Source organism: Austrofundulus limnaeus, unplaced genomic scaffold (genome assembly GCF_001266775.1).
Source record: "Austrofundulus limnaeus strain Quisiro unplaced genomic scaffold, Austrofundulus_limnaeus-1.0 Scaffold584, whole genome shotgun sequence".
In the NCBI taxonomy this organism is placed as follows: Eukaryota; Metazoa; Chordata; class Actinopteri; order Cyprinodontiformes; family Rivulidae; genus Austrofundulus; species Austrofundulus limnaeus.
Window position 1 is genome coordinate 72,999 of NW_013952986.1, and position 12,162 is coordinate 85,160.

At 39.4% G+C, this 12,162-nt stretch overlaps 1 protein-coding gene across 1 annotated transcript in view; it reads left to right on the forward strand.

Annotated features, from left to right (window-relative positions):
• Positions 1-2,251: 2,251 nt before the first annotated feature.
• LOC106530983 (protein yippee-like 1) overlaps positions 2,252-12,162 on the forward strand; it is a gene marked incomplete in the record, with an annotated part of 26,943 nt that continues 17,032 nt past the window's right edge. Inside the window, 2 exon segments of the mRNA XM_014026726.1 lie at positions 2,252-2,740; positions 5,971-6,255. Coding sequence (XP_013882180.1) covers positions 6,139-6,255 — 117 coding nt within the window.

The following is a 12,162-nucleotide window of genomic DNA, read 5'->3' on the forward strand; positions in this document are numbered from 1 at the left end:
GTGTAAATAATCTGGCTCTGCTGGGACGGCTCGGCTCGGCCTGGTCCAGACCTGACCCACCACCCTGCTCCTCCGGAACCAGCCGGCCCGGGATGAGCTCCCTCTGACGGAGGGGTCTCCGCTCCGTCCACGGACCGATCCACGCAGGGGTTCTGACCCGGAGGGGACGCTGGTGTCCGCGGGGACTCATGGAGGCGTGAAGGTCTCGGGTCTTCCAGCGGAGGAACCGGACCTTCTCTGCGGCTTGTTTTGGTTCCTGAAGGAGGGTCACGAGTCTTTGGGGTGAGTGACCTGCACGCGCTGCATCTTGTTTGTTTGTTTGTTTGTTTGTTTGTTTGTTTGTTTGTTTGTTTTACCAGGTTCTTGTTTCTGTGTCCGACTTTAAACTAAAATAAATTCAGATGTTTATTTGTTTTGTCATCAGTTCTGAAATGAACAGTTTACATTAAACGCAGCATTTCTTTGTAACGTGAAACTCGTGGTGCGTTCAGGGACCCCTGCAGCTGACGGTCTGCGGACCTCAGGTCGGGTCTGGATTATGGCGCCACGTGAGCAGGAGACAAAAACACAGAGAAACGTCAGATTTCATAACGTTCGCGCGCACGAGAGAGACGTGCACGCATCAAACGGAAGCTGCAGATGCTGCGTTTACGTGCTTCTCCGTCCTGCTGCAACACGCTGCGGGCTTCTATTTTTATTTTGTTTATTTATGAATAAATAAACAAAACTCAGAAGATAAACATCAATCTGTTGTTGTTGTTGTTGTTGTTGTTGTTGTTGTTGTTGTGGGCCAGGCGCGTGCTCGACGTCAGAGCTGCTGCAGCTTCTTCTGTTATGATGATGATGATGATGATGATGATGATGAAGAGCTGCAGCTTTTTGTTTCAGGACCTCAGTCTCACCGCAGAACCAAAACCTGAGAAATCACATTTTCTGACACAATTCAAAAGCTAAAAGAAGCAGAATGGTAGCTAAATGCTAACATTATCAGTATGCTAGCTAGAAACTGAAAACAGCTAAAAGACAAGCTAAAAACCTCAAACTCTAGAATCTAAAAGAAACAAACTGTTGGAAACTAAAAGTAGATAGCTAAAAGGTAAATGCAACAAACTACAAGCTAGCATTACAAGTAGCAAAATGCTAGCTAAAAGCATTCAAACCCAATATAGCAAAGGTAACAAAATTATAGCTAGTAGCTAAATGAAGAAAAATGCTGTAATTTTAGAAGCTAAAAGTAGAGGAATTTTGAAAAAAAAAAGGAAATGCACAGCTAGCTAAAAGCTTAATGTTAAGAACTAGCTAAATGCTAAAACTTTAGCTAAAAACAACCAAACCAAAGCTAGAAATTAAAGGTTATAAAACTGTAGCTAAATGGAGGAAAACACCTGAATGTTAGAAGCTAAAGGTAGATAATCTGTTTAAAAACTAAATAAATAGCTAGCTAAATGTAGCAAGTAGCTTTAGTACCAAAATGTTAGCTAAAAGCATCCAAACCTAAGCTAGAATGTAAAGATAACACATGCAAGCTAAAGATAGAAAACTTATCTAAAAGAAAATGAACAGTTATATAAATGTAGCACACAGCTAGCTAAAAGTAACAAACGGCTAACTAGATGTAGCACACAGCTAGCTAAAAGTAACAAACAGCTAACTAAATGTAGCACACAGCTAGCTAAAAGTAACAAATGGCTAACTAAATGTAGCACACAGCTAGCTAAAAGTAACAAACAGCTAACAAAATGTAGCACACAGCTAGCTAAAAGTAACAAACGGCTAACTAAATGTAGCACACAGCTAGCTAAAAGTAACAAATGGCTAACGAAATGTAGCACACAGCTAGCTAAAAGTAACAAACGGCTAATTGAATGTAGCACACAGCTAGCTAAAAGTAACAAACGGCTAACTAAATGTAGCACACAGCAAGCTAAAAGTAACAAACGGCTAACTAAATGTAGCACACAGCAAGCTAAAAGTAACAAATGGCTAACTAAATGACCCTAACCCTAACCTAACCACATCCGGGTGTCTGTCTGAGACCGCCCACCATCCGTGGTGCGTTCGTCTCGTGGGAAATTTGTTCTGTGCAAAATAATTTTTTATAGTGTAATTTTTATTTGTAAGATTTGTAAACAACCGTCTTAATTACAAGTTAAACTTATTTATACTTTTAATAGCTCGTCCCAGATAAGAAAAATCAAAGAAAAAATAAAAACGTATTAGCTGTTGTAAAAGCATCAAAACTTTAAAATTATCCTAATAAACAACAACAATGAACTCAACAATTAAACACTGGGATTAAACGGTGTAAATCGGATGCTTGGCAGACTTTTTAAGAATTTAATAATGATAATTTCGGTTGAAAAACATCCTGACTGGAACAAAAACAAAGAAAAAGCTGCTGTTCCTGTTTGTCCCAGTGGCTCCTGAAGGCACCGCGGCCTCTCATTGGCCGAGCCGGCCGTCAGTCATCGCGCTCTGACCCGCCCACCTGCTGACGTCCTCCTCTCCAAAGTAACGAGGCCAGTCCGCACAAAGACAACAAAAGCTCGTGCTGGAAAAATGAGAGCCGTCGGCACCAGGAGGACCCGAACATAAGTTCCACCGGACCGAGACGGATCCGCGCGTGGACCCGAACCCGGGAGGACGGCGGTCACGTCTGAACCCCAAAAACAAACAAACAAAAAAAAAAAAAAAAAAAAAAAAAAAAAAACAAAAGGTCTCCACCGAGCTGACCCAGGTGGTGAGTAGCTCCAACACCAGCCCGGTTCTGGTTCTGGTTCTGGTTCTGGTTCCATCAGAACCAAAACAAGCAACACGTCGCTGCGCTGTTTTTAGTTGTTGCAGGAAAACAAACAACAACAACAAATAATCTGGTTTAATGTAAAAACGCTTGACGGAGGAAATGTTTATTGTTTGTTTGTTGTTGTTTATTGTTTGTTGTTGTTGTTATTGTTTGTTCGCGTGACGAAGAGGAGAAGTCTTTTGTCTGAACTCCTTCCTGCTCTGAGCTGCTTCTTTGTTTCCTTCAGCTGCTCTCAGCTCGCTTATTTACCTTTGTTTACCTGCTTATATGACGTCATGTAAACAAAAACTAATTGTTTACCTCGGCTCTGATAAACAACACACAAATTAAATAAGAAATTATTCTCTTAATTTGTTTAATTTTAGTGTTTTTTCCTGTAAAAACAGATTAAATGTTAAATTATTGCAGATTAAAGTGAATAAAACAACAGATTAGATCAGATTATTGTTGTTGTTTACTTGTGTGACGTCAGACTGGGAGTTAAAACAGACTGATGATGATGATGATGCTGTGGTGTGACATTTATAAAGCTCGGTGCGCGTGCCTCCTGGTTTAAACTGGGCTAATTCAGAGAGGAGATTAAGTCCTGTTCATGCAGGGATTAAGGCCTCCAGCACCTGTTCAGATTACACAGCAGGGAGGGAAACATGGCCGCTCTTACCACCTGTGTGTGCACTTCCTGTCTGGGGAGGAAGCTCCTTTTGTTTTCTCCTCTTCCTGTTTCAGAACCGAAACCTTCGGCTGCTTCTGGGAAGCTGCAGAGTCTGGTTTCACTTTTTTTAGCTGCTGTTCAGAACAAGAGCTAAAAGTTTCAGAGTCGGTGTTGACGATGAGTCTCGGCTACTACCAAGCTAAAGTTTAGCTGTGAATCCGGCTGAGTTTTAGACAATGGTTGGATGATCGCTCACTGAAAATCCTCTTCAGGTTTTCAGGAGATATTTTGCTAACACACAGGCAAAATGAGCTGGACACTTTATTCGTATCTACCAGATTATTCGGCTGATGTGAAAAAAAAACTTTCTGTTTGTTTTTCATAGTTTCTGTTCATCGTAGCCGAAGACAAAAGGCTGCAATGTTTTTGTTTACGTCGTGTGTCCGTCTCAAGATGGCCGCCACAGATAAACCATCATTGAGCCGATCTGTCCGGCGGGTACCGAGCTAAACTTTGGTGTGGTAGTAGCCGAGGGTCGGTGTGTTTCAGCTGCTTGTTGCAGTTTGATGTGAACTCAGGTGAACTCCAGGTGGAACCTGATCCTTCAGCTCGCCTCACCTGAAACCAACAGCTGAATAAATTAATTTACACACTGAAAAAACAAGGACCTGAAGAAAAGCTGGTTTAAAATAAACAAGAAAACAGCTAAAATGTTGAAAACATGACTAAAACTCATCAAAAGTTAGCAGCTAGCAGAAGGCTAAAAGTGCTGAAACCCAAGAGCCAGAGGTTAAAACAGCTGAGGCTAGCTAAAAGAACACTTGCTAAAATCTACATAAGTTAACCAAAAATAGAAAAACCTAGCTAAAAGCTAAATGTTGCAAATGGCCTGTTAAAAGATAAAAGTAGCTAAAGCAGCTAAAGGCAGGCTAAAGGTATTAGAACACTAGCTAAGAGCAGCACACGTTAGCCAGAAATGGCAAAAACCTAGCAAACAGCTAGATGTAGCAGTTAGTGAAAAGCTGAAAGAAGAAGAAACCTAGCTAAAAGCTAAATGTTGCAACTAGCTTGCTAAAATTAGCAGGACACAAGCTAAAAGCAGCATCAAAAGTTAACTAAAAACAACGAAAGCCTAGCTAAAAAATGAAATGGTTAAAAGCTGAAAGTAGCAAAAGCCTTGCTAAAATCTAATGTTGCAAATAGCTTACTAACAATAGCTAAACGTTGGCTAAAAGCAACAAGAGGTTTGCTAAGAGTAGCAAAACGCTTGCTAAAATTTAAAAAGAACCAAAGGATGGCTGGTGCTAAAAGTAGGAAAATATTTGCTCAAAGCTAAAAGTAAAAAATGGTACCTAAAATTAGCAGAATCTGGCTTAAAGCTTAAAAACTAATGAGAGCTGGAGGCTAAAAGTAGCAGAATCTAACTTAAAGCTTAAAAACAAAATGTAGCTAGAAGCTAATAGTAGCAGAATCTAGCTTAAAGCTTAAAAACAAAATGTAGCTAGAAGCTAATAGTAGCAGAATCTAGCTTAAAGCTTAAAAACAAATAGTAGCTGGAAGCTAAAAGTAGCAGAATCTAACTTAAAGCTTAAAAACAAAAGGTAGCTAGAAGCTAAAAGCAGCAGAATCTATCTTAAAACTTAAAAACAAAAGATAGCTAGAAACTAATAGTAGCAGAATCTAGCTTAAAGCTTAAAAACAGAAGGTAGCTACAAGCTAACAGTAGAAGAATCTAGCTTAAAGCTTAAAAAAGTGGTAGCTAGAAGTTAAACGTAGCAGAATCTAGCCCAAAGCTTAAAAACAAAAGGTAGCTAGAAGCTAACAGTAGAAGAATCTAGCTTAAAGCTTAAAAAGAAATGGTAGCTAGAAGCTAAAAGTAGAAGAATCTAGCTTAAAGCTTAAAAAATGGTAGCTAGAAGCTAAAAGTAGCAGAATCTAGCCTAAAGCTTAAAAACAAAATGTAGCTAGAAGCTAATAGTAGCAGAATCTAGCTTAAAGCTTAAAAACAAAATGGTAGCTAGAAGCTAAAAGTAGAAGAAACTAGCTTAAAGCTTAAAAACAAATTGTAGCTAGAAGCTAAAAGTAGCAGAATCTAGCTTAAAGCTTAAAAACAAAAGGTAATTAGAATGTAAAAGTAGCATAAGAAGACAAAACTATCACCAGACATCTGCACAGAAATGAGCCGAACCTTTCGGTCAAACACAAACAGGAAACAACAGACTGGAGGAGTTTTCGACTCGCAGCCGAAGCACAGAAACGTTCGGCTCTTTGCTTGTTTACCTGCACACACGTTAGCGTGGACACCCTCAGCTGTCAGCACCTGTCATGCAGACGTTTCGGCTGCAGCGTCACCGTGGAGGGCAGACGATGATGTAATGACGTCACAGATAATAATCAAATGATTGCTTCGGCCACTCGTCTGTGTTCATACTGGAAATGTAATCCGGACTTTAAACAGGAGGTCTGGAAGCTCACCTCCTCCCCTCCTCACCTCCTCCCCTCTTCTCCCCCGCAGGCCTGATTTTCTCCTGTGGTGTCTGTGTGGAGCGTGCCACACACCCACTCCACAACAACGACGGCTTTTGCCTGCATCTTCCAGTGTTTCTTCTGTCAGCAAGTCCAGCAGAGCTGCAACTCTTCCAGTGCCAGCCCTGACGCCAGCGAGGAGCCCTGCCCCCCTGACATGGTGAAGATGACCAAGTCCAAGACCTTCCAGGCCTACCTGCCGTCCTGCCACCGCACCTACAGCTGCATCCACTGCCGGGCGCACCTGGCCAACCACGACGAGCTCATCTCCAAGGTGGGTTAGCCCGGTCTCCGTTTGGGACCCCTCAGCAGGCTTCAGCTGCTTCTGCTGAGATTTGTGCTGAGTCAGCATTCTGCTGCTTTCCGTTTGTTCTGAAGGTTTCCTGCAGATTTTAAAGGATTGTGACGTGAGTCAAAATGTTCGGCTCTTTCCAGATGCGGCTGCTTGAACTCTGGGTTTTTGTAACTTTTATACTTTTCAAAATATTGACTTTTATTTTGAAATATTTCTCCCCCAATTCATATAAAAACACTGTGCCCCTTAAAATCAGCTGTATTTTTGTCTTTAGCATCAGTTTTAGATTTTAGCTACCAAAATACCACCTTTAGCTACTGATTGCCTTTGTTAAGCTTTTGTTCTTTTGTTGCTTTTACCTGTCGTCATTTTAGCTTTTAGGTGCAGTTTGGCTGATTTTAGCTTTAGCACTTGATTTGCTACTTTCTCTTATATTAGCACTTGTGCTACTTTTAGCTTCTGTTTTGATGATACTGTCTTTAGCTACTGTTTAGCTAATTTTAGCATCTAGTTTGCTAAATGTGTCCACTGTCCTGCTAGTTTTAGATTTTAGCTAACTTTCTGCTAATTTAGGCTTTTAATGTTTTGCTGGATTTAGCTTTTAGCTAATGTTTTATAGTTTTGCTCATTTTAGCTTATAGCTACAGTTGTACTGAATGTAGCTGTTGGCTACTGTTTTTAGTCACCACTTTGTTACTTTTAGCTAATGATTTCTGACTTTAAGCTTTTTTTCTGTCTCACTTTTAACTGTCATTTATTTTAGCCTTTACATAAAGTTTAGCTAATGATAGATTTGTTACTTTTAGCTTGTTTTGATCATATGCTATTTAGCTACTGTTTTGCTAATTTTAGCATCTATTATGCTGAATTGATCTGCTGTCCTGCTATTTTTAGCTTTTGGTTATGGTTTTGCTTATTGTACCTCCTAGCTAAAGTTGTACTGAGTTGAACTTTTAGCTACTGTTTAGCAAATTTTAGCTTTAGCATTTGTTTTGTTATTTTTAGCTAATGTGTTGCATCATCAATATCTATATTAAACGAATGTAGCCACCGCCTGGTAGATGTAGCTTTTGGCTACAGTGATCATTTCAGCTTTAGCTATTGTTTTGATTATTTTAGCTTCTGTTTTGCTTGTTTTGACATTAATAATTCATATAAATGTAACATTTTAAACAAGTTTTTTAAAGTTGACGAGCTCTCAGCGTCTCTTTAGCTCTACATGGATCTTCAGCTGTTTGCTGCCTCCTCTGCGTTCTGCGAGCCGACAACATGCTGTATAATAATAAACACATCGGCTGTGAGTGTCGGCTGTTTTCTCTGGGCTGTAAATAAAAATAGAACATGTGACGCAGCAGAATTAACAGATGTAGGTTACTGTGACATCATGGCTACGTTTGTTTTTATCAGCTTCAGATGTTCTGAGATGAATTAGCCTGAAGCTAACTCTGCAGCTGCTCTGTAAAATAACCAATAAAAGCTCAAAAGACTTTAAACTTTGACTGATTTTAAATATAAATGAATATAAAAAACCTTTAGAAATAAAATTACAGAATAAGTTTTTTTTTTTTACAATTAAACTGAAGAATTCACTACTAAAAACGGTTAGATAGCATCAAAGCTAACTGGCTAACTTGTTAGCTAAATGGCTAAGCGATGAAGAGCTAATATGTTAGCCTGTGACCATGCTGGTTGTTAGCTTAGTGTTTTACCAACAGTTCATTAAATAAACTTTAACCTTTACCTTTTATCAAATTTTGTCAAATGGAAAACGAGTCAACACTAATTCAAGATGGCTGCCGCGGCTAATTGATCTTAGCAAACGGCTATAATTTAGCCAGATTTATAGATATTGGGCTAAAATTCGGTGTGGTAGTAGCTGAGAGTCTTTGTTAAAACGTTCACTGAGGTTCAGTGTGAGATGCTATGTTGTGTCTCCTGGAACTCTGGCTTCTACAGGAAGTTTTATTTTTTAGTTAATTACAGTTTTTCATTATTCAAACAGAACGCTGACTCAGTTTCAGGCTCCTCTGGGATAAAAATGACCATCAAGATTTGCTGAGTCACCTTCTGGATGACGCTCGGTCATGATGGCATCTGAGAGAGTTCTGAATCATTCATGTGTCCTCACCCAGTTCTCCCAAACTGGTTTAATTATTCGGATCATTTCAGGATCCCTGTTGACAAATCAGTTTATTTAACAAAAATTCTCTACAGTTGATTTAATTAATTATTAAAAATATCCACAACAGCTGAGTCACTCCAACAGATCATTAATGTTTCTGTTGAAAACTTCAGCATCAAGAATTTATGGATTTAAAAATATAGAACTGCTAAAGAGGAAAATGATAACATGAGCTGAAAAAACATTTGAGCTAAAAATAAAAAATATAAATATTTAAAACAGAAGAAAAAAAACATTCAGCAAAAATACAGAAGTAACACTGAATCAGCTGAAATGAGCTGAAGAAGCTAAAGCTAAGTAAATCAAGCAAAATAGTAGCTGAAAGCCTAAATCCAACAGAACATTAGCTAAAAGCTAAATCCAACAGAACATTAGCTAAAAGCTAAATCCAACAGAACATTAGCTAAAAGCTAAATCCAATAGAACATTAGCTAAAAGCTAAATCCAACAGAACATTAGCTAAAAACTAAATCCAACAGAACATTAGCTAAAAGCTAAATCCAACAGAACATTAGCTAAAAGCTAAATCCAACAAGACATTAGCTGAAAGCCTAAACAAACAGAATTTTAGCAAAAGCCTAAAGCAGCAGAATATTAGCTAAAGGTCTAAATCAGCTGAATATTAGCTAAAGGTCTAAATCAGCTGAATATTAGCTAAAAGCCTAAAGCAGCAGAATATTAGCTAAAGGCCTAAATCAGCTGAATATTAGCTAAAGGTCTAAATCAGCTGAATATTAGCTAAAGGCCTAAATCAGCAGAATATTAGCTAAAAGCCTAAATGAGCAGAATATTAGCTAAAAGCCTAAAGCAGCAGAATATTAGCTAAAGGTCTAAATCAGCTGAATATTAGCTAAAAGCCTAAAGCAGCAGAATATTAGCTAAAGGTCTAAATCAGTTGAATATTAGCTAAAAGCCTAAAGCAGCAGAATATTAGCTAAAGGCCTAAATCAGCAGAATATTAGCTAAAGGCCTAAATCAGCTGAATATTAGCTAAAGGCCTAAATCAGCAGCGTTTTAGCTAAAGGCCTAAATGAGCAGAATATTAGCTAAAAGCTTAATCCAGCAAGACATTTGCTGAAAGCCTAAATCCAGCATAACATAAACTAAAAGCTAAATGTAGCAAAACATTTGCTAAAAGCCTAAACAAACAGAACTTTAGCTAAAAGCTAAATCAGAGAGAGAGGGGATCCAAACAACGACCCCTCAGCTGATGAGGAGTCGGGCCTGAATCTGCAGTTTCCTGCACTGAACCAATCAGCTTTCTTTTTCTCTGACCGTCAGCCAATCAGGTTAGAGTTTACAGCAAGAATGCTGAATCAGCTGAAATGTGCTGAAGAAACTAAATCTGACAGAGCATGAGCTTCAATAAAAACATTAGCTAGAAGCTAAATCCAGCAAAACATTAAATGCTGAATCTAGCAGAACATTAAGTAAAGCTAAATCTAGGAAAACATAAGCTGAAAGCTAAATACAGCAGAACATTATCTGAAACTTAAATCCAGGAAAATATAAGCTAAAAGCTAAATTTAGCTAACTACTGCTATTTAAATTTTCATTTCATCAAGTGTTTTTAGGACTAAATGAGATCTTTGTTCATTTAAACAAGAAAACTCTAAAACAGGTTAAATAATTTAAAAGTTTCAAAAACCCAAAGCCACAGCAGAAGCTTCATGAACAGCTGAAGGTTTGGATGTTTGAACCGTTAGCTGAATTTGATCAAGAAAACATGCTAAAGAATGCCGAGTCATCGTTCAGACTGTTCTGAAAGTTCGGAGTTAGAAATAAAGAGTTTTACTAAAACTTAGAGTAAAAAACGGTTTATTAGAGTTCAGCTTCAGGTGTCGGCTGTTTTCAAGTGTCTTCGGCTGTTTTCAGGTGTCGGCAGGTGAATCGAGTTTTTCAGGAGCGTTAGGATTCCAGCTGAGTTCTGTCTGAATGGTTTTAGAAGAATCGCTGCCAGCCGGGAGGTTTTTTGTTCTTCATATTTTGTTTTAGCGACTTTAGATTTGGAGCCGTTTTCAGCTGGGCTGGCTCAAAGTAGCTAAAGACGAAACAGAAACATTAGCTGAAGAAAATGTAAAAAGAAATTTTTTGAAGATTTGAAGAGATCTGAATGTGTTTATATGAGTGAGATGTTTCATTTTCAAAATAAAAGAACTTCAAACAAAAATCACAATAGCTGTCTCCTGAATGAGCCGAAGAAGCTGAAACAGCTAAAACAGCTAAAGTAGTGAGGTGTTTTGAGTTCAGAGCTCCCGAGGCCTCGCTGAGACCAGAGGAATGCTGGGAGACCAGTAGGTCCAGTTGAGCTTCAGACTGGTCCTGGATCTGGATGACAGGGACTTCCTGGAGATCAGGTAGAAAACAGCTAATTAAGATTCGGCTGCAGGGATTTGAAAGTCTGATTCTTTTATACAATAGACAAGCTAAAAACCTGCAGGGACACATTTTATTAAATCGAGAAACCGAAGGATCGTAAACAGATCGGACCAAAATGATAGCAGCTAAATATTTTGTAGTGTTTCGTGTGGTTTTTAGATAATGAGCTAAAGTTCGGCGTGGTGGAAACGCGGCGGGTGACGTGCATTCCTTGGAAGCTCGTCGCTGATTGTTCAGATCCGTTAACGAGCTCTCTTCTATCAGCCGAAGCACGGTCGGTGACCGTGCTTCGGCTGATAGAAGAGAGCTCGTTAACAGCCGAAGCACAGCGACATATGTCAGACTGGCGGTCCAAGGCTCCGCCCCCTCAGCATCAAACTCTCCTAAGCTGATTATGTTACTTAGAAGAAGACGACACCGACGTCTGCCGTTTTCCACTCCTCACTGCCAACAGACGCTCACCTCGTTTGACCTTCGCCCTTGTGAAGTTTTTATTTTTTATTTTTATCCTCGCGCAAGGAGGGAAACCGTTGAAAAACCGGTTCCTCCGGCGCCGCAGGATCCGCCAGATTCCAACTCCCCGGCTGCAGGCCCGGTAACGGGGTTCAGAGGAGAAGCTGCAGACGGAGAGGATTAACCTGAGGAAGCACCGCTCCTCTTCCCGTCTTCAGCTGTTAGATTAAATATGGGTCGACTCAGGTTCAGGTGGGGATACTGGATCCCAGCACGTTTGATTTTTATTTACTCTTTAAGGAGAAATAAAAAGCAGGTGAGACAGNCAGCTTAAAGAAATTAACTCTAACAGCAGACCAGCAGCAGACCGGTCCACCCCAGGTTCTGTGTGACCGGGTCTAAACTAGGGTTGGCTAAAATCGTATCAAGCGCAAATAAATGTTGGAAAAACTGCCCCTGATTAATGTTTGGCACTTTGTGATTACTACAGTTAGCAACTTAAACAAGGCTGAGTTAACACTAATGCATAGCTAACACAACATATGATAACACAAAGCTAACACGTGGTGCTAATGTGGAGCTAACACTACGATGAGGCTAATGCTAATACAGAGGTAACACTAAGATGAGGCTAATGCTAATACAGAGCTAACACTAAGATGAGGCTAATGCTAATACAGAGCTAACACTAAGATGAGGCTAATGCTAATACAGAACTAACAATAAGATGAGGCTAATGCTAATACAGATCTAACAATAAGATGAGGCTAATGCTAATACAGAACTAACAATAAGATGAGGCTAATGCTAATACAGAACTAACAATAAGATGAGGCTAATGCTAATACAGAACTAACAATAAGATGAGGCTA